This window comes from Molothrus aeneus, chromosome 3 (genome assembly GCF_037042795.1).
Source record: "Molothrus aeneus isolate 106 chromosome 3, BPBGC_Maene_1.0, whole genome shotgun sequence".
In the NCBI taxonomy this organism is placed as follows: domain Eukaryota; kingdom Metazoa; phylum Chordata; class Aves; order Passeriformes; family Icteridae; genus Molothrus; species Molothrus aeneus.
The window spans coordinates 28,852,624-28,874,500 of NC_089648.1; the positions used below are offsets into that span (position 1 = coordinate 28,852,624).

Consider the following 21,877-nt stretch of genomic DNA (forward strand, 5'->3'; position numbering starts at 1 on the left):
GGTTAACTCCCTGCTTAATGTCAAACTGGATGTTTAACACCTGCCTGGCTTTCTCTGAGGGTGAAAGAATTGTGTGCCTATTATTATTGGATGCAAAACTTAAAATCAATGGGCTAATCATCCCTGTTGAAGAACTTAGCTTTTACAAATAAAGTTTCAGTCCTCCTAATCTTTCAGCTGGTTTAGCTAATGAGACCGGCACTTTGATCTTATGCCCTTCACTTATCAAAGCTACAGGTAAAAGGCTTCTTAACTACAAGTAGGGTGTTAACTCGTTCCTTCTTGAATAATATTATTGTTTACAACAAACCTTATTCATGGAGGCTTTGATAAATATATAAATGGCTTTGCTGAACTCTCCTAAATCTTAATGCACTTAACATCTATTACTATTAATACGTTAAACATACCTGGCTTGATAATCCGTAAGTTCATTAGTGATTTTTTCAATATCTATCTCTGTCCAAAGTATGTCATAGTAACCATCAATAGTGCTTATTACAGTATCATATAATCCATACAATTTCTGAAGCAAGCCTAACTCCTTCCTGGAAAAAAAAGAAGCAATTATGCCAATAATTCCAATCAGCTTTCTGGATACCTCACAGTATTTAAATACATGATATAGGAAATAATAATACAAAAAATAGGGGCAGACAATTAGAGTATTTTTTTTTAATGTAGAAAAGAATACTTCATCAAAAAATACCCACAAAAAAGGGCAGGTGGTTAGTGCTAAGGACCTAACATCCACTCTAAACATATTTGGAGGAAGTTTTGTTTTTGCCTAGTTCTCAAAACCCCCATTAGTACAAAAGAAACCTAGGTTATATGCCCTGAGCTGGCTCTGCAGTGCAAAGCAGAGCATGGCAGGTGGAAAAAACCTGTCAATTTACTTAGGTACACTCTCTGAATCTGAACTAAAACTCTGATCTAAAACCAGGCAGAAAGAGTGAGATCCTCCTTTGGGTGAATCATCATCAAACTATTGAAATGGCTGGAACAAAAACTTTAGAATCTGATCATCATTTGTACAGCTGCTCAAAAAATTCAGACTTTCAAAAAAGCTGTAGTTAAACTCTTCTTATATCATGATAGAATGATCTTTCCTTACATTTCTTCTTCACTTTCTACCGTATCTTAATATATATATATTTTAATTTATATTTATGTCTAGAACAGGGCATATTGCTGCTTTATATAGTATTTCTACAGAGTAAAATCATCTGGTATCATTCTATTGCAATAATAAATAAATAATTTTTTCAAAAATAACAAATTCAACATTAACAAATTAGAATTACCAAATAGAACTTTATAGATTTTATTTATTTATTTGTTTGTTTGTTTGTTTAAAGGCAATGGAAAACTTGCATATTGTAATATTTCTGCCTTTGGTGTAAGCCTAAGACTTTCTAACATACTTAAGGCAATGATATTTCCACAGTTACCTGACTCTATGTAACATGTCATACTCTGTGACAGGCAATCCAAACAACCGTTCACCAGACGAGTATGTGATAAACTTTCTCCACAGCTCATCAAAGTTAGCCTGATTGTGTTTCATACAGACCAAATGAAAATACAAGTTTTTTAGTTTTAACTTAAAATTGTCTAAAATAAAATCATTAAACTGTTTCAAACTTTTATTAAGTCTATTAGAAGAATATGTAAAATATCTGAAAATATTTTTGATCTAAACATGTATATAGCTTGACGAAAAACACCAGAGTGCAAAATAACACAATTACTTTCAAAGTCTAACTGCTGTCCAAAAGAATATGATCACCATAGAAAAATGGAAAGAAGAATGATTTTCACAACTAGTTTCCAAAAGTACAGAGCATTCCCTTAGCAAAATAAGAAACACAGCAAATTTAACCAGAATTGCTCAATTTTCAGTACATACTAGATGCATTAGAAGTGTTAAGCACCTTCTCTTAGTCACTTAGTTCTTTTTACAAACTAAGAATTTACTTTATACAATCTATACAATATTTTAGATTGACAAAAGTACTATTTAAGTTACTATAACTTGCAGAAAAAAGAAGAAGGATTAAAATGAGAGAAAATACTGCTCCTGGACCTATGAATTAAGGTTCATAACAAATAAATAACAAGTTGAAAGACAACTATCTAATGAAAAATGTGATCTTTAAAGATTACAAAATTGGCTCATGACTGCTTTGTAACCTGGCTTATTTTTGGCCATTATCAAGGTGTCACAATTGACTCTTGCCTATTTTTCTGCTTTTATTACTCCAAATTGATAATTTCTCCTCACAAAATATGAAGAGTGAAGAAAGGTTACAGATCAATCAATTGATCCTTCCACATTAAGGAAAACATTGTGTTTTTAGTGTTCAGAAACACATAATCACATAAGTGATTATATGCAGGTGCTTTTATTAAGAGCTCTGGGTGTCAGGAGTATTCAACTCAAATCTGACTCCAACCATACATTCGAGATGATTGTGTTTTTATACTCTATCGTTATATAACTTTCATGTTAATTATTAAACTTATATTGTTCTATTGTATAAATAGATTTCAGCTAAACATAGCCCCCTTAAATTTCCAACATAGTTTCTCCTGATTCTTCTTATGATTATGTAAATAATTATATTTATTTACTAAACAATCTCACATCTAACAATTATATCATTTATCATACTGCTTACGCAGGTGCAGTGATCTGAGAAAACACAAAGCCTAACATTTTCAGAGTTCTATCTTTAACATTTTCCAGGGCTCCACTATCAGTGTGAGAGGAACTATAGATAACAAAATATTATAAGGAACATCCGAATTGTAATTTGGTAAACTTGTTATGATAAACAAGAACAGATTTAATTAATTAGCTGCAAATTCAACAGTTTACTTTCTTACCTGAAAGATCTGCTGCCTCTTACTGGCTTCCTGAGGTGGAATGTTTGGAACCATAGGCCCTTCCTATCAAATAAGCAATTAACAAAAATGGAATACTAATTCTCAAAGTGACTGAAGGCCACTCTATATTTACAGACCATTACAAAATACATTTTTTTATTAGTCAAACTCCAATCAAGTCATGTAGCTTGGTAATTCAATACTTACAGTGGTAAATCTAAGAAGACGTAACTTCTATGGAATTGAAAATCCCTTACCTTAATTAAAATTAATAAGATTAGACTCTAACTTTTCATACTTCCCTATTTTGCTGAAAATAACAAAACCAGGACAGTGGTCCTTTTTAATGCTGATGTGTGTGCAAAGATGCCACAACATGAACTACAGTTTCTTAATTAATTTGTAATTTATAATCACAATTTCATTACAAGTTGCATCACCAGTGCTTCTTTTCTTTCTTTATAGAGTTGTGTGTATTTCTTCATACTGAAAAGTTTGACCTACAGTGATGACTGCTTAGCAACCGTGGCATCCAACATCAGTAGCTGAGCAGAATAAAATTCTGGCACCCAAATCCTGCAAACCAAAATAATACTAAATTCATTTACCTTTTCATAAGCTGTTTCAAACTGTGCTACATCCTCCTGAAAAACTGCAACCGCTTCTAGCAACTCTTTCTTAAACTTGGGCTGAACTTCAACCAACTCATCTTGCACTACAATCTGACATGGAAAAGATTAAAATGAAAGTTATTTCTGTAAGAAACAGTAACAGATATTTGAGTTAGATATAAATCAAAATTATGAATAAAACATCTCAAATTTTTGAACAAAAGTTGATTATTTGAAGCTAAACACCTTTTTTCCCCTTTATGGTGCTATATTCAATTTTTGAGAGGAAAGGTGAGGGATAAACCAAACCGCCTCAACCAAAAATCATAACAAAATCTTGCATTGGACTTTAAGGGAATATATTTCATTACAAGGGGGTGGTGGAACAAGATCCTATTATCTTTCTTTCCTCCCTCCAAAAAACCTCAAACCCCAAGCTAACAGAGTCATCTTTCTCATACAGGGCTCAGCCTTCTCTTTAACAAATTTCTTTTTCTTTGATCAAAATTTTGAGAGATATAACCAAGAACTACACAAAAATGTAAAATGTACTCTTGAGTCCTTTCCTGAGTGATTAATATGTGGAAGAGGATATAACTTAACAAATTCAAAAAAATACCTACATATTTCCATCTAAACACCTTCATTACATAAAATACTCAATAAACACAGAATTTTTGAGGTATATAAGACTGTTCTAAATCACAAAGGTGAAAGTACAACCACTACTTAAGGGTAAGGGCACCGGCAGAGTACGCACTTCTTAGAAAAATGTAACTTAAGGGTAATAAACTCCCTGATCAGACAAAAATGACACAAAAACTGGAAATGAAGAAGAGCAGACACAGCATTTTCTTGCAGGTTTTATACATATATCTAAAAGCTACAATAATGTTTAAATATCAAAGTTATCCATAGAAATGCAATTAGAATATGAACCTACTAACAGTAGATTAAGACACTACTGCACAACTGATGTCAAGAGTCAGAAGTCAGAGAGGATGGAAAATTAGTCTCACACTCTCATTTATGACCTGAAGAAATTCACATGTTTTCCACAAATGGAAAATAACATAATTTTATGTACTTACAGCTTGGGTTTTTAATTTATTAAAAGCATATCTCATTGTATCAACACCATCTGATTCCTCTTTTGTAATTTCCACATTAAATGCATGTAAAATGGCATAGGCTTCCTAGATGAAAAAAAAAAACAAACCTAACTTAGGAATATATTATAAGTTTATTTGAGGAAACATAGATCAAATTTGTAAAAAAACATTTCAAAGAAAATCTGTTCTTATATTTTAGGCATAACTGTTTTGGTGGGATTTTTTTTTTCTAATACGGATGAGGAATGAAGAACTAGGGAACAACAGCAAAAACTATTTCTTCAAAGATGTCGTGAATGAAAGACTAGGAAAACATACAAACACCATAGATTTAGTATCAGAAAATATAAAATTTTATCATGTCAATGGTATTTTATTTCATATATCTACAGTCCACCTGAATGCAGATTTTGATGAATTTTCCCTAACTCTGAATAACTGTGCACATTAAGTTACACATCTATAAATATTTTGCCATATCATCTACAAAACCTTTTTTGCTAAGGTTGCTGAACTGTCAAATATATGGATACGTATCTGTAATGGAATGAACCTTTCTTATTGTTTGTTCTCATCTTCAATTTATTTGCTTACCTTCTGCTTTATGATCCTCCTCCTACACAAACCGCATTATTTAAAAATAAGTTCATTTTCAGATTTTACTTTTCATTTGCCAGACTCACTCCAGTATGTCCATGTCTGTTTTGTAATGGGAAGCCCAGCACTGGACACAGCACTCCAGCTAAATCTCATATCCCAGAGCAGAGGGAATCATACCCCTCAACTGCTGGCAACACAGCTTGTAAAAGGCCCAGGAGACCCTTAAACCCCTTTGTTGCAAGGGCACTTTTCTAGTTTATGTTCACTTTGGTGTATTTTCAAAAAAGAACTTAGTTCTTTTACTGAAAAGCTGATTTTTACCCAGATTGCACTGGTGTCTAGGGTTATTCCATCTCCTCAAGAAAAAGGATGTAAGGGTGACTTGTTAACATGACTAACCCTAGTGACATTGACAGAACTCATTATATTAATCTAGGAAGGAAATAAATGCTCACGAGATATGAGAATTATAAGTAGTTTGGGAAAGTTCATTATCTTAGTTATTCATCTTAAAGTGGCAGAAGCACAATGATGATGATGATGATGATGATGGTAATAATAATAATAAACAAAATGTTAATACTTCATCTTTGTTAATACCTTTTATTTATTTACAAAGTTTGCGTTATTTCCTACTTATGTAAAACATAACAAGTAGACAGTGCTGAACTCAGTTCCTCTTGCTTGCTTTATTTAACAGCTATGGGTATGATTATCATATCCTGAAGACAGATTAATAACATTTAGTAGATGTGAATATTACTTTAAATGTCTACATTATTGTTCAGGTTCTTCTATTTGATGTAAGGCTGACTTTCTAACATACTTGATACACACTTAAGAAGGCAGCTGTATTTCCACAGTTTAGCTCTACATCATTTAATTAATTAATTTGTTCTATTAGCTGACTGTTTCAGACAGCGATAGTAAATACCAACTACTTATAATGAGCTTGTTTTAGCTTCTTTCAATAGAAAAAACTAAAAGAATGTTGCCAGTTTTTGACAGCATACCATGATGTGTGGTTTCATGAATATTCTCTGGCTATATTTCAAGGAGTTAGATGATCAAGATGTTTGTTTACACATACAGAAAAAGTAAGAGGATTAAGGCTAATGAAAAGCAAAAGGGAGCATAGTGCTCCCTCGTCTTGTGTTCTCATCATCTTTTTTCTGCATGTTGTCTCCTAGATTGTTTCTATATCAGAATTTGAGAAATAATTTTTTTTCTGTTTTGTATCAATACAGAATCTATCAAATAATCTGATTCATAATATATATAATCATATGAATATATATTCATCATTTATAATATAAAAAACCAAAAATAATATTTTGTTTCCCATCTTCAGCCTAGTTCTTTCAAGACAGTGTTCAAAGTTTATCTTATCCTGTGACACTTATTATATATATTATTATTATTAATAATAACAATAACATTTTTCCAATATAACAAATTAGAAGTCATCTTACTTCAATAGGTCCCATAGAGATGTCTATATCTGATCTCTTCTCTTGAATGGCAGATAAAGCTTCCATTGCTAATCTGACATCATCTAAGTCAACCAGAGGTCGAGCCAATTTGTTTAGGTAATCATTTATGAACGACATTATGTCTAACAATTTTGCTTTATATTCCTCATTTAAATAACGACAGAGGACCATCTTCCAGGAATTGGCTTCAATTGTTAAAGCTTTCTTCAGTGGTTCTGGTTTTAAAAAACAATAATAACAAAAAAAATTACTCAATTCGTATCCTAATTTTTTTCTTTAAAAAGCCCACATCATCACATATGGTTCTTTAACAGCAGTTAGAAAACAGCAGACAAGCAATTTAATGACAGCATTGTAAAAGTTTCAAAACAAATTCTATTTGTTTTGAAACTTTTCAAAGAACTTTTCAATAGAATTTTTTCAAAACAAGTTCTATTCTATAACTAAATATATTTCTGTTGTTTTATTGTATATTATGCTATCTGTAAAACCTATTGGTAAGCTTACCTAGTGGAGCACATGGAGAAGATGAATAAAGAACAAAATGTCTACATATTAATGTGGATTTTCAGAGAATAGCTTTGATATACATTAACCAAATGTATTAAGATCAGTGATATTTAAATGCTTTATACCCTTTGAGGAAATGGCATCCTGGGATTTCAAAATTGGGACTTGGAATAGTTCACAGCTAAAACTGTAAGGTGACACATCATGTTATATGCACTTAATATATAATCGCAAACCAACACTGAAGAGACAGAAGAGTCAAGAACTCAAATTTATTTTCAGAAAAAAATAGGATTTTATTAGGCAGCATTTTGTACTCTGGTAACAAAGAAAGCAAAATATACTAACAGCATAAAACACTTCTGCTCAAAAAACCACGAATTTTGCAGCAGATATAGATGCTCCTTTAATAATGTGTCTATTAACATTAAAGAGATGATTTGTGAAGCCCAGGCATATTTCAAGAAAATTACCACACCCTTCCAGAAGTTTAAATGTATAAATCACAATAAATCAGTTCCCAAACCTAAACTGAGTCCAAGAAACTACCTGCTGTCCCAGATCATAAAAAACATTTAATATCTTTGTTCTGTAACCTAGAGGACTTGGGTCCCTGTGATGCAGTGGTCAGAGCATGCTCTGCTCTGCACTGGGGCAGCCTCACCTTGAGGCCTGTGCGCAGTTTTGGTCACCACAAAATAAGAAAGATACTAAACTATTAGAGAGCATCCAGAGGACGTCAATGAAAATGATGAAGGGCCTTGAGGGGAAGCCATATGAGGAGCAGCTGAGGGCACTTGGTCTGTTCAGCCTGAAGAAAAGGAGATTGAGAGGAGGCCCCATTGAAGTTACATCTTCCTTGTGAGGGGAAGAGGAGGGGCAGGCACTGATCTCTTCTTTGTAGTAACCAGTGACAGGACACAGAATGGCCTGAAGTTGTGTCAGGGGAGGGTTAGGTTGGATATTAGATAAAGGTTCTTCACCCAGAGGGTGGCTGGGCTGGAACTGGCACCTCAGGGAAGTGGACACAGCACCAGCCTGACAGAGTTCAAGAAGCATTTGGACAGTGCTCTCAGGCACATGGTGTCATTCTTGGGGATGGTCGTGTGCAGGGTCAGGAGTTGGACTTTGATGATCCTTGTGGGTCCCTCTCAACTATGCATCTTCTGTGATTGTGTGACTATTTTACTCATTATCTTACTGTACATACTAAGATAAGAAAATGTCATACCTGTGTGCAACTCAATTGGACCAAGAAGCATAATGGGTTTAAAATTTTTCATCTCTTGCTCAAACGTATCATAGTGAACTATTTCTTCTTTAATTTCAGACAGGGTGGGACCAGTAGCAAAAAATTCCTGTGTGCAGTTTAAAATGTCAATCAACAAATGTCCTTTTCCATAATTTTGGTAAAACATGTCGTAACTGTAATTCAGCAATTACTGAAAATGTATACCATTATTATACTTGGTTTTAGCCTTCTGTAGCCTTGCTAGCATCATAAAATGAATGTTTATAAATTTCTCTGTCACTAACACTCAACCTTGTTGGGAAATTCCAACCAAATTCAACAGAGAAACAGATAACCAAGACATATTAAGGACCTACTTGTTTTGTGAAAACAGGGGATGAAACAGAGGTCAAATACATGCCCACACTTACAGAAAGACTACCTCAAAAGCCAAATTATGTGAGAAACAATCACAATGAAACACATTTTCTAAGTAGTTCCCTGAGCAGAACTCAAAGGTAGAAACATTTTGTGATTCTGAAAAGCTGAAATTCAGCAATGTTACTTAAGACCTGTATTGAATTACAGGTTACACTGAATGGGCAAGTAATAAATGCTGAAAGCATTTATCATCCCACTTCTACTCCTCTGTTCAAGAGTACCCAGATAGGCAGTGGAAGGGTTAGCATAGTGGAAAAGGAAGAATGTAGAAATTAAACATGTGTGTATAAAACTTAGCTGCCTTATTATTGAAGGCAGTAGCCTATTCCTCAGTAGTAACTAGATCAAGCTAGTAACATTAATTACTTTAGACTTAAAACTTTAATTAGACTAACAGGAAATTTTCAGCCCTGTTTATGAATTGGTGGGGTTTTAACCCACATAAACTCCTGTTGAATTCTACCATTTCATGGTCACTGCAGCATAAAACTGCCCCTTGAGCTTCACCTTCCCCACCCCCAGCTCCTCTTTGTTGGTGAGAACAAGGTAGAGTATGGCACCTCTTCTCACTGGCTCTTCTGTTACTTGCTCAAAGAAGTATCATCAACACATTTCAGGAGCCTCCTGGATTGCTTATGGCCTGCTGTGCTGTTCCTCCAGCAGATATCAGAGTGGTTGAAGTCCCCCATGAGGATCAGGGTTTGTGAGTGTGAGGCTGCTCCTGTCTGTCTACAGGAAGTCTCATCTGCTTGGACCTCCTGGTCAGGCAGCCTGTAGCAGATCCCCACTATAATGTCACCTGTCCCTGCCCTCCTTTTAATCCTGACCTGGTCTTCCCTGCCTAGCTTTCCTAAAGAGCCTGTGTCCCTCCATTCCAACACTCCACTCATAGGTGCCATCCCACCATTTCCCTGTGATATCAGTAGCCTTGCAGGTATGTGCATATCTCTAACTCCTCTTGTTAATACCCTGTGCTACCTGTGTTTGCATAGAGACATGCATCATATCAAATTGGGTTGGTTTTTTGTGGCCAAAAATCCAGAGTTAACACAAACAAAATAAAGCAATTACCAGGTTTTCAGTATCTAGAATGGCACAGAATCAGTATTAGCAAATACAGTACCATTCCTACAGAAAGATAAAAGAATTTCAGCTGTAAATGTGTTTTCTACATCTTTTTTTTCCTTGATTTTTCACAATGTTTTCTGATTTCAAAAGATAGGATTAATGAAGAATAGTCCTGTAAATGATAATCATTAAACTGACCTGAAATATGGTATCTTTATCTTCTGTCCACAACACCTTATATTTATCAAACTCTTGCAGAACTTCACTAAGTCCTTCTTTTAGAGAATTCCCAGCAGAAGAGAGAATCACAATTATTTTAGTAATAGCTTCATTTTCTGCAACACCCGAGTAAAAATTTTTTAACTTTCTGACAAGCTCATCACCTCCTTCTGTAAAATAAAATTATATAGAAATCAATTAATTGCTGACAGTCTGATTAGCATTCTCTTCTAAACCTATGCATACCAAATAGAGCAATGATGCTCTTCAGAAAGGCTGAGTATCCTTCTTCAAAGATCTGTCACACTGCTTAATGTGAAGTACCAGCTGCTAGCTCATGCCAGGCACTATACAGCTAGAGCAAAGTCACTCTAAAATGAAGGTTTTCAAATGGAAAGAAAATAGTCTACTTCATTCACAAATTTCATTTTCTCAATGAATTAATGAATGAAATGAATGAATGAAATGAAATTTCATTCAATTTCATTTTAATGTAATTGTAAGCAGAACATCAAAGGCCTCATAAACATTCCACATTATTTAATAATTTTTTTAAATTTTTGAAATTAAAGTTTTAATGTATATACTGCTTAAAGCTGTGTAAACTTCTTGAACTCTTTGATTAATTGCTGAGAAAATCACAGTCAATATAGAAACTGATACTCTTCAGATCTGATGAGCTCCTTCTTTCATAACAATCCCTGAGCATTTTGAAGCAGATTTCAGTGAACAAAAAAGAAAAATCCACCCTTCCCACAGTATATATTGTTTAATGAGGGGAATTTGAGGCAGCTCCAAGTTCTCTTTTACTCTGAAGGCCTTTTCTGGGGTCTGCTTACTGGAAACAGTCTCAGATTCATCCATCCTTATGAGTTTACTCCATAATCTCATTGCTACAATATTAACATATGCCCCCAGGTGTTGCTGGTGTCTAGTTAAAGGTGATGAAAATGGTCATTTGCTGATGCTGTATTTTGACACAGCAGAGGAAAAGACTCTGAGTATCTGACAAAGATTGGTTCCTGCCACCCTGCTTGAAGCCCATTAAAAGAGGTGAGAATCATACAAGATACATCAGTAGAAGAATAAAGTAACAGCTCTGGACTATCAGAAAGAAAAACTTTCCAAGATGTTACAGATTTTTGAAGGAATGATAACAAAGATATAACTGGATTGCATATCACTGGGTCAAACAGCTAAGAAAAACCGACATGTAAAACGTAAATACGTAAAAACATATTTAGGCTTTTATGGTGACTTGCAAAATGTATGGAGAGACACTTGGAAATAATACTAAGAAATAAAGTATTTGACTAAAATGGACGTAGATCTGTCTCTAGTCAAATATTTTTCATTCACATGAAAGAACATTTGAAGTGTTTTTAATCCAATCTAGGAATACATCCAACAATTAAAATATTTCCTGAAATCTGTCTCTTGCGGTATCTCAATATTTCAATGAGATTTAGTATAAAATCATGGCTTATGGTTTCAGCTATATCGTTATGGCTACATTCCACAATAAGGATGTAAAAAGATTGATCAACAGCTTACTTTGCCTTAACTAAAATATTCAGAATCTAGGAATTTTTAAAAGTTTTTTGCTTACTGTTTTTTGGAGTTGTAATACTTATGTAAGCCTGAAAAGCTATTTCTGAAAAATACAGCTAATTAAATCAAAATAAACCCCCCAAAATCAATGTAAAATAATTCACAGTAGGCTTCTCTGACGAAAAGTGAGCTTATTTACAAATATTTATATATGGCATAGTTATTAAACCAAAAAGTAAAATTAAAAGTAAAACAAGACCTAAACAAACAACTTACTTTCCCCTTTTTTGCCTTTTTTTCCTTGTGGTCCAAAGCCTGCAGATGCTGCTTGCTGCATGCCTGGTTCCGTTTTTAAAATAGATTTTTGCAAATGCCTCTGTCCCCACTGAGCAACTCCTCGATTTACTTCCAGTGTTAAATGAATCATGCGATTGATGGCATGCTGTATATCATCTAAACTGGGAACTATTACCTATTTGAAACAGTTGAAAAATTGTTGAAATAAATGCAACTAATTGTCATTTTTGAGACCTCAGTTTTACTCCACCCATAGTGAATTGCAGAGTTTACCCCAGAAGAGAAGCTGGAAAATACAACTTCAGCAGGTTGTCTGGCTCAGAATTGCTTCTCAAGAGATGAAACATACTGTGATGACCTGCCATCTAATTATGCACTCATACTGTGGGTGAAAAGTCAACCAAGTATATAAGCAGATAGATTTACTGGCTTTTTTTACAGCTATTAAAAAAACTCCTGCAACATTTTAAGCATCATTTTTATAATGACTTCTATATAACGTATGTGAATACATTACAAACCTTGTTTTTCACACTCTAGAATAACAAAGCATTAGAAATTGCATGCTAACGTGCAACCACCACTTCCCGCCCTTCTCAGGCCTTATGTATGATCAGCCACATACATAAAAGCAAGGCTCTTGCAAACTCTTATTAGAGTTTAGAATTAGCAAAGTGCTAATTAGCAAAGTGGTATTTTTCCCAGAATTACTTGATTACTGCCCTGGATCAGCCAAGCATTTGAGGACTGGAAAGACAGATGTACTTCCTTTGCAGTGGGTAGAGCTTGGTGCTTTATGTTTCTACAAATATCAACAAGGTAAGCCTTCTACACTTTGACAGAAATTACATATCATGTGTACACACACACAATGTGAATGTATAACAGAATGCTGATAGGAGCACCAGTTCAATGTCAAAGGAATATCACCTAAGAGCAGAACGTTTTTGCACTGTAATTTCAATATAAACCCATCAATCTTCCTAAGATATTTGAGAAATTTTGTAACCTCCTCTCATAAAATAAAAAATACATATTGCTGACACATAGTTTCCTTTCTACAAAAGGAAAACAAACTAATGCTTTACTTCTTTGCAATTGAGCTGCCTTTTTTTCCCTGTACATAGAAATCCACAACACCTTTTGCTGGTTTTGAATCTTCTATTTTTGTTCAGTGTTCCTCAGTCTGGTCATCTAACTTCCCATTTAGGTTACTAAAGCCAAACTGAGCAAAGATAATGTTCATTATTGAAATTCAACAAAAAATTTAGATTACATAAGAATAAGAATAAGAATAAAAATAAGAATAAGAATAAAGCAAGATGTAGAACCTATTCCATGTAATAGTAGTAATGCAACTACTACACATGAGGAGAACTGCAATCATTCTGCAAAGAACACAGATGAATGGATTGCAATGTAATTGCTAAACCACAGAAGGTTAAAAAGCAAGGTTCTGCAAGCACTACTGAGACAGAGGCCAGAGCATTGGGACTGCAAGCACATTTCATCAGTGCTCTTAGCCCACTGAAAGATATGAGCAACTGCTCTCCTTTGAAGAAGATGCTGGTTCAGTGAAAGTGTGCCCACACCTGCACTTGGGCAAATGCAGAGATAACTCTAAGACAATGTATCTTACCATACCAATATAAAATAAAACTTACCAGATTTGGAATCTCAAGGTGTACTTCTGCTTTTAGAAAAGGAGTGACGTTCTCAGATTTGCTGTAAAATGATTTTGACACATATCATAAACACTTTACCACAAAACCTCCTCAGTTTATCTGAGAAATGTAATTTTGAGCTACATTTTCTGACCAAAGCCTCATGGAGAATTTTCAAATGAAATTATGTACTATTTCGAAAACTTACAGAAGTTTCTTGTTTAAAGGATAAAGAAAATAGCTAGAGCGCCACCATTCTGACAAAGGCTAACTTGGATCCAGCCATTGCTTTCAGAATTTTTTCTCCAGAGTATTTTCTGATTCTGGATTTTAAACTCTCAGGTTCAGAATGATGGAACTCTGCCAGTGGTTTGAATAGGGCATAAGAAGATCTCATTTATCATTAACTGCAACAACCTATCAAGAGCAAAAGTTGTCCCAGTACATTTTAGGTAAGTATTCAACAGAATGGAAAAAAAGTTTCAAAGATGACAAGCTAATGCAAAATTATAAAAACATTATGTTAACCTACTCAAAACTGAAATTAAAACCTAAAAACATAGACCAAAGTAAAATTTTAAATGCTGTGGTATGATATATTAACCAAATAAGGGAGAATTCAACAATATGATACAGTAGACAAATATGAAGGAAACAACCAAATAATTCCCATTGACTTTGATAAGGATTTCAATACATATTTTATGAAACATGTCCTTAGGAAAAAAAGCAATTCAGACTTTAACAAACATTAATGACAAAACATCATAATCTTCACTTGCTTGAACTAAATTCTCTTAAAAGAATTCTAAGTAGGCTTTTCAAAGTACAATATATTATACTGAAACAATTCTGTCTCTGAACTCTATGCCTGTTCGAACAGAGAAGAATCGACAGAAATCATCCTGAATATAGGAGAGTGATTTTGTATGGATCTTGCCATTATCATGAAGAATTCATAAAGAGTGCATACTATTCAGGGAATCCTTCATTTGCAACTTACATTGGAACACTCATTCTTCTTTTAATACGATCCAAAGACAGTCGGGTTGATTTCTGGAGACTGACTAGCAGCCGGCGACTGAAATAGGCAAGTAAGTCTTTACAGTTCTGTAATAAATAAACCATACATTATTTAGCATCATGTTCACATAGGAACCTGAAAATTATTGCAAAAACGTCTTAAGTCAAACCTAATAGATTTTGTCAGAAGGAATTTAAGCTGTAAGCTACACGAAAGGCACAAAGTGAGAAGCTGGGGGGTTGTAAGTAAGTAAATAAGTAAAAGCTGCATGGAAAAGAGAATACAGTATGTGAAGAAACAACTTGTCTTATTCAGATACAGAATACTGAAATCTGTTTGAAATACGCTCCTTCAGAAAAGCTCTCCATATTAAAAAAGAAAAAATAGAAAACCAAGCCACAAAACGAAACCAATATTATTCAAGAATATTGGTGCACATGTACCCATTTTTGAATAAGAGACAAATACAATAAAATGCAACTGGATCAAGAATATGAAAATACAGCAACATGAAATTATCACCATTTTTTAAAATTGCAACATTGTAGCATTATTGTATTTGTACTTCCAAGCTTGAGAATCCTTGTTCTTTACTTCTACATTCCTTCTCTGCTGAACTTGAAGAAACTGCATTCTTCATGGGAAAAGTACAAAGACTATCTTTGCTGATGAAGTTGGAAGAGAATGATAGAAATGATGAAAAATCCTGTCTACCCAAGAAGTAAAGTCCGTGTTATGGCTTAGGCACATTATTGTCTCCAATTTTTACACTTACCACTTGTGTCAAGAATTTGTTTAATAAAGGTGATATACTTGTGAAAACTAAAATCCATCTCAAATGTACTTTTTAGGTAAGCTATTTCATCATTTGTACATTACATTTGATACTCTCCATGTGATGTCTTTCTGTAACATAGATATGGAGCTACCAAAACTCAAGATATGTTTACTAATCCAATTAGCCTAAAAATAATTTCCTTGTTTTCACAAAACACCTTTTTAAACTCTTCTTCTTTATCACCGCTCTTGCTATCTTCACTTTGAGATCCTTCCGCAGGAGTTTTTCCTTTCTCCTTTACTTTACCTTCAAATGCTATACGTTTGTCTTTTCCTGTAAATTAAGAAAAAAGAAAGTTGTTATTATATAAATATTCTGCTTTAAAGCATGCTTTCCCCTCATTAGAGGCAAAACAAATATTGACTTTTGTTTAGTAATACCTGGATCACCAAAAATTGGTTTTATTTCATGACACTTTTTCACACCAGGAATGTGGTTTAGAGACCAGCCTATAAGCCTTAGCTTAGCAAACACAGTGCACTACCAATCTGTAACTAAAGATGGATAGGCAGACATTAATATATCCGTGAAAATGACCAAAAAATCAAAATAATCATAAACAATTTAACAAAGGACAGAGAAGTATTTTTGTGTCCTCTTTTTCTGCTTGCATCCTACTGAACCACCTGTAGTACTGACCCTGCCTATGCCTCTACAGCTGGAGAAACCTGAACCCAGAAGGAAAAAATCCCATGAAAAAAAAGAGCTCCATTACTGATTAAGCCTCAAAATAAAATTTTCCTGAAAACATTTTTTTCCTCCAAATATAAACTATTTCTCTTGTAACAATACGGGATCTTCAAAAATCTTTGTAAGACACCCCAAAGAAGTGTCATTCAAGTGCCATCCTTTGACTATACTAATTTAAAATGACCAGCCAAAAAAGCACATCATTGTACTGCTGCAGGAAAGTTAAAATGACCAGCCAAAAAAGCACATCATTGTACTGCTGCAGGAAAGTTAAAAACAGAGGGACAGTACCAAATAGCTGACAGAGCTGAGAAGAGAGGAACACTGGATTTCATTTACAGGTGGTGAGATGTGACATGGGAGAGTTATGATGAGTGACTGATAGAAATGGAACTCAAATGTTCTTCCTCTAGAGCAAATACTTTGCTAATCTAAACAGAAGGATAGCTTTTAACTCTAGAAACCCCACAACTGAGTTATCTCCGTACTTCATGAGTTAGTGGTTTAGTTTAACAGTGGTTAAAGAAGGCAGAGCTGTAACACAGATGAAATTTTAGTGGGACGAAAATTTGTTTAGCAAATTAGCTAAAACATATCAGTTTTGATAAAAACTAGCTAAAGTCCACAGAACTTTTTATTTAAATAAGCAATTTTAACTACCTTGTAATTCTGAGGGCCTAAGAGATGGAAATTCATAATGCTTTTCAAATATCTCTATTAGATCTTGAACAGCATCTTCAATGCGCATGCTTTTGACATTAAATAACTCAGAACATTCTTTAGTATATTCCTGTTAAATAAAAATATCAATACATTGTCATAGTTAACACTGATTATCTTATTTCTGTTTCTCTTGATGGGGATTCAAAACATTTCCCTGAATATTGTATTAATCAGACCAAAACCATTTCAATGAAACATATATACTTATTAAAATATACTTGTACGTTTATAAAAACTTCTGCTATATTATCACTATACTTTTAATGCCTAAAAAAGCCCAGTTTTTAAAATGCAATGGTACTTTTAGGTGCTTAAAAAAATCCTGAATATTGAAGAGAAGTCACACTCTGAATCTGAAATTACCCAAACACTGTTTCAACTGTCCTTAAGAATTTTATTTACTTGTACTGATTTGATAATTAATACATTTTTAGCCTATTTTGTACTAAGAAAACTTTCCAAAAAGTATATTTGAAAATCTGAAAGTATTTTTTGCCTTTTCCATAAAAACAACAATTTGGAAAAAATAGGGAGGAAGAACGGCTATATATCTCTGAGGTCCTTCATACACAAGAAATCTCATCTAAATACAAAGCACTCAAATAAGATTATCTATGACATACTACAGCTGAAGTATCTCAAATACCAAAGAACCAATATATCTTCATATAAATTATTTTAACCAAAATAATTAAATTACAAATGAAGTTCTGTATTTCCACATAGAGAATTTTATAGTTTTATTTTCATTTACTAAGGCATTTTTTTCTAACATGCCCTAAAATTCAAGTTGAAAGATATAAAGTGGCACACACCTCATTGTCAGTCAACAGATCCTCAATTTTGATAGCACCATCCACTGGTAAGCTAACTAAAGAAGTTCTTGATATTTCTTTTAATATTGTACCAATCCGCACGTCAGTTATAACATTTACCTAAAAAGAGAAAACCACATTAATACCATACATTTATCTTTAAAGAATAATGTCTTCCATTTTAGAGTGCTCTAACAGGTAAAAAATGTATTGCAGAAAAATAAATGCAAGAATGTTACAGAGTAGAAAATTCTCCAAGAGAATAATAACAAGAGTTATGGTAACTTAAGGGTTATTTACAATTGCTAGACTTCCAAAGAATCCTGGCTGGTTTAACTGCAGTTTTAGGCAGACAGGCAGTAACAAAAAGTCAGACTCTGGATCATTCCTTTCATGCAAGGTACACTGCCTCTAGATTAAATAAAACAGAGTAATAGAACAAGCTACACCAATATAATTGGATATTTGTTCATGATCTTACTGACCACAAGTTTAGCAGCAAGGCAAGTGGGGGGGGGGGGTCTACTGTAAATTGCTTATGGGTTAATCTTCAGTCCTTCTCCTGACTTTTAGTCAACACCGTTTTTGCTCGGGTTTTGATCCTCAATTGCAGCATTATTAGTATACAGTTAACTACACTGAATTGTTTTTTGCCATGGAAGAATCCAAATAAAAGTGACTTCTGTCCATCTTTTAGTCTATTATCTGAAGTAGTCTGCGTTTGTGATATTCCATCTTGTTTTTCACAATATACCTCATGCTTCCATTGCACATCACTTTTTTTCCTGTTTGACAATAATACCCCATTCACAGAAATCAAGAGTCTAACCAAGGTTAACTTTTTTTAATTGAAATTGGAGGGAGAAGTAAAAAAAACCACATACAACCTAAATTTACATAAAAACATGGTTATTTTAGATATACTCAGGCTTACAAAACTGTTCATTTCTGACAAAGACAATCTTTTTCCAGCTTTGGGTTTCAGTGGCAAACAGGGCATTACTCATAATTATGATTTTCTAACAGACATAAAAAGAACTAGATACAGTGACTAGTGACTAACAATCTCCTACCGCAAAGGAAACACAATTTAAAATATTCATAGAAAAGATAATAGTCACACAGTTTAATCATCAAGCCAGAAGAGCAATCTGACTGTTAAGCTAAAGTCTTGAGAAAAAAGCAAGACTGGTCCTCAAGCATGATAAATCATAGAATCATAGTATACCAAATTGAAAGAAGACTTCAAGGATCATGTGGTCCAACTTTTCTTGGCAAAAGCACAGCTTAGACAAGACAGTCCAGCACCCTGTCCAGCTGAGTCTCAAAATTGTCTGGCACTGGGGAATGCACAACTTTCAGCGGGAGATTATTTCAGTGGCTGACTGTTCTCACTGCAAAAAAATTTTCCTCTTCTGTCATATTGATAATTCTCCACAAGTAACTTATACCCATTACCCCCCATCTTTTCCACATAAATTATTGTAAAAAGGGAGTCTCCATCTTCTTTGCAGCCAATCGTCAAATATTACACCATGATGATAAGGTCTCCTCTAAGCCTTCTTTACTCAAGATTGAAAAAAAACATTTCTCTCAACTTTTCGTCATTTGTCAGGCCTCCCAGTCCTTTGATCATTGTTATGGCCCTTCTCTGAATCCTCTGCAAATGTCTTCTGTATTGCAGGGACCAAAACTGAATACATTTCCAGGTTTGGCCTCACCAGCACCAAGTGGAGGAGGATGGTGATTTGTTATCACTGCTTATTAATGCAACCCAACATCCTGCTGACTTTCTTTGCTGGAGCAGCACACTGTTCACTCACACTGAACTTGCTATCCACAAGGATGCCCAGGTCAGGTAGATCTCAGCCTATGTTGCACTCCGGGATGATGTTTGCCTAGGTGCAAGACCTTACATTTGTCCTTGTTGGACTTTGTAAGGTTCTTACTAGTCCACTTTTCGTGCCTATTCAGGTCTTCCTGTCGGGTGTCTTTCTACTTTCCCATTTAGCTTGGTGTCATCAGCAAACTTTGTCAGGGCAGACTTGATCCCATCATCCAGATTACTCATGTAGATATTAAATATGAAATCAAATAAATTCAGAAATTATGTGATGAATACCAAGAGAGTAAAAGAGCACAGAGCAGCATGCCAAGAACTGTGAGAAAAGAGCATAATCTCATTCATTATTTTATGGGCTGCACAAAGAGTTTCACAACATGCCTGCTATGGACAGAATTAATGCTCCAAAGTTCTCCACTCAACAGTTCTTACATGGAAGTATCTTTTATGCAGCTGCAGTCATGGACAAGCACTCAAAGACAGGCATTGACTCTGAAAATCAGAGTGAAAGCCACAGAATCTGAAGACAAGAAGTGGAAATAGATTCTATTTTAAGGACAGAAGGAAAAGTCAAATATATGATGGCAATAATAGGAGAGAATCATTGAGTGTATCCCTACTCCAAGAAAAGCAACCTAATTTAAAAAGCAATAAAATTTGTAGGTATGGTACAAAAATAAGTACAGATTATGTTTCACTATGAAATATAGCATCCTAGAAATAATTTCTGTAAGGTATTGGTTTTATTTATATAGTGAGCAAATGTTTACCCTTCTCAAAAGCTGTCTATATATATGCAGAATTTGATCAGCTTCTTTAAAGAAAGTTTCCAATGTGACAGATGACCAAGTCAACATGGTAAGTCCTTGCCTCAACACAGCTTCCATCTAAGCATAAAGATATAATTTAATAGATTAAAAAAAAACCAAAACCACAAGAGAAAACAATTAAAACAAGTTCTATTATTATATTTACTAACATTGCTTATAAAACAGAGTGGTGTGCAAGGGAGGTTACAAGTTTCCACTAAAAAAGGTCAAAGAAATTTATGCAATATAAAGGAAGGGGAGGGTAGTGCATACTAGAGCCTCAGGTTTTTAGTTTCTCAAACTTCTGTCCAACTTTGTAGTTATACAAACTTACATAAACTCTGCAACCTTTCAGTGTGACTGCTTACAAACAAAATGGGGAGGGTTACTTCAAACATTCACATACGTACACTTGTAAATGTCTGACAAAACAAAATTGCTTGTGGGATAGACATCCTGCATCTCCAATAAAACTGTACTTTTAGTGTAGCATAAAACATCATAGTGTAGCATTCTACACCACTGAAGAGACTCAATTAAAAAAGCTAATAATTCCTTCTGAGCAAATTTCCATGTTTAAGCCAGAGATTTGTGGAGATAGATAGACCTCAAAGACCATATTTTTTGTTCTACTGGTCTTCTATCTCATAGGCACTAAGATTATTTGACCGTAAAGCACATTATTTGAGAACTGTATGAAGGATCAAAAAACCAAATTTTTAGTCTTAAAGGTCTCAGAAAAATCCATTAAGATCACAACATACAGATCCATCTAAATATTTCAGAATTATAAATTATTATTAAGGTATTTTAAAATCTTATGAGGTATACTGAAGTGCATGCAGCAATACTAACCCTTTGCATTTTTGGTGTCAGCAGATTTACAAACACATTTCGTGTTCCTTTACACAAATCTTCATAAGCTTCAATAACACCCTGTTGATTGTTAGAAAGGATAGCATCAAACAGAATATTTAAAGCATTTCTTTACTCAAGAAAACAATTTGTCATACAATCAAATCATCTGAAAAAAGATATTGAAAACTGCACAATTTGGTATTTGAAAACAAATTTAGAATTTTGCACAGACATTACATACCTATGAACATCATTTCTGGGATGTAATGAATTTGTATTATGCTATAGAAGGAAAAATGAAAGCCACCTTTTTGTAACACTTTCTTAAGGCACAAAGCCAGAAAAAGAATGAACTTTCTCTAGAAGTGAAGACATCTTAATCTTTGCAATATCCTCTTAATATCGAGTATCATATCCTTTAGATGCTTAAGTCAGTTTTAAAATATCCTCTTCTCTTATGCCGTATACACACACACACAGAGAAGTTTTGTATGATGCACAAGATACAGGCTCCCCAAGATACAGGCTCTTGAAACAACACCATAGCGGAGACTACAATAGGTATAACAAATGTAACTTCTCTTGCAGGTA

The 21,877-nt window shown here is 34.1% G+C and overlaps 1 protein-coding gene across 1 annotated transcript in view; it reads right to left on the minus strand.

The window, feature by feature from the left end:
• DNAH8 (dynein axonemal heavy chain 8) overlaps window positions 1-21,877 on the minus strand; it is a 115,159-nt gene that overhangs the window by 72,060 nt on the left and 21,222 nt on the right. Inside the window, exons 18-33 of the mRNA XM_066547881.1 lie at window positions 21,284-21,364; window positions 20,390-20,506; window positions 17,777-17,896; window positions 16,899-17,028; window positions 15,706-15,815; window positions 14,690-14,796; window positions 13,687-13,747; window positions 12,002-12,197; window positions 10,154-10,344; window positions 8,447-8,573; window positions 6,685-6,920; window positions 4,592-4,696; window positions 3,498-3,611; window positions 2,890-2,952; window positions 1,452-1,552; window positions 411-548 (exon numbers count right to left, since the gene is read on the minus strand). Of these exons, the coding sequence (XP_066403978.1) occupies window positions 411-548; window positions 1,452-1,552; window positions 2,890-2,952; window positions 3,498-3,611; window positions 4,592-4,696; window positions 6,685-6,920; window positions 8,447-8,573; window positions 10,154-10,344; window positions 12,002-12,197; window positions 13,687-13,747; window positions 14,690-14,796; window positions 15,706-15,815; window positions 16,899-17,028; window positions 17,777-17,896; window positions 20,390-20,506; window positions 21,284-21,364 (1,997 nt within the window). The remainder of the gene's footprint in view (window positions 1-410; window positions 549-1,451; window positions 1,553-2,889; window positions 2,953-3,497; window positions 3,612-4,591; window positions 4,697-6,684; window positions 6,921-8,446; window positions 8,574-10,153; window positions 10,345-12,001; window positions 12,198-13,686; window positions 13,748-14,689; window positions 14,797-15,705; window positions 15,816-16,898; window positions 17,029-17,776; window positions 17,897-20,389; window positions 20,507-21,283; window positions 21,365-21,877) is intronic.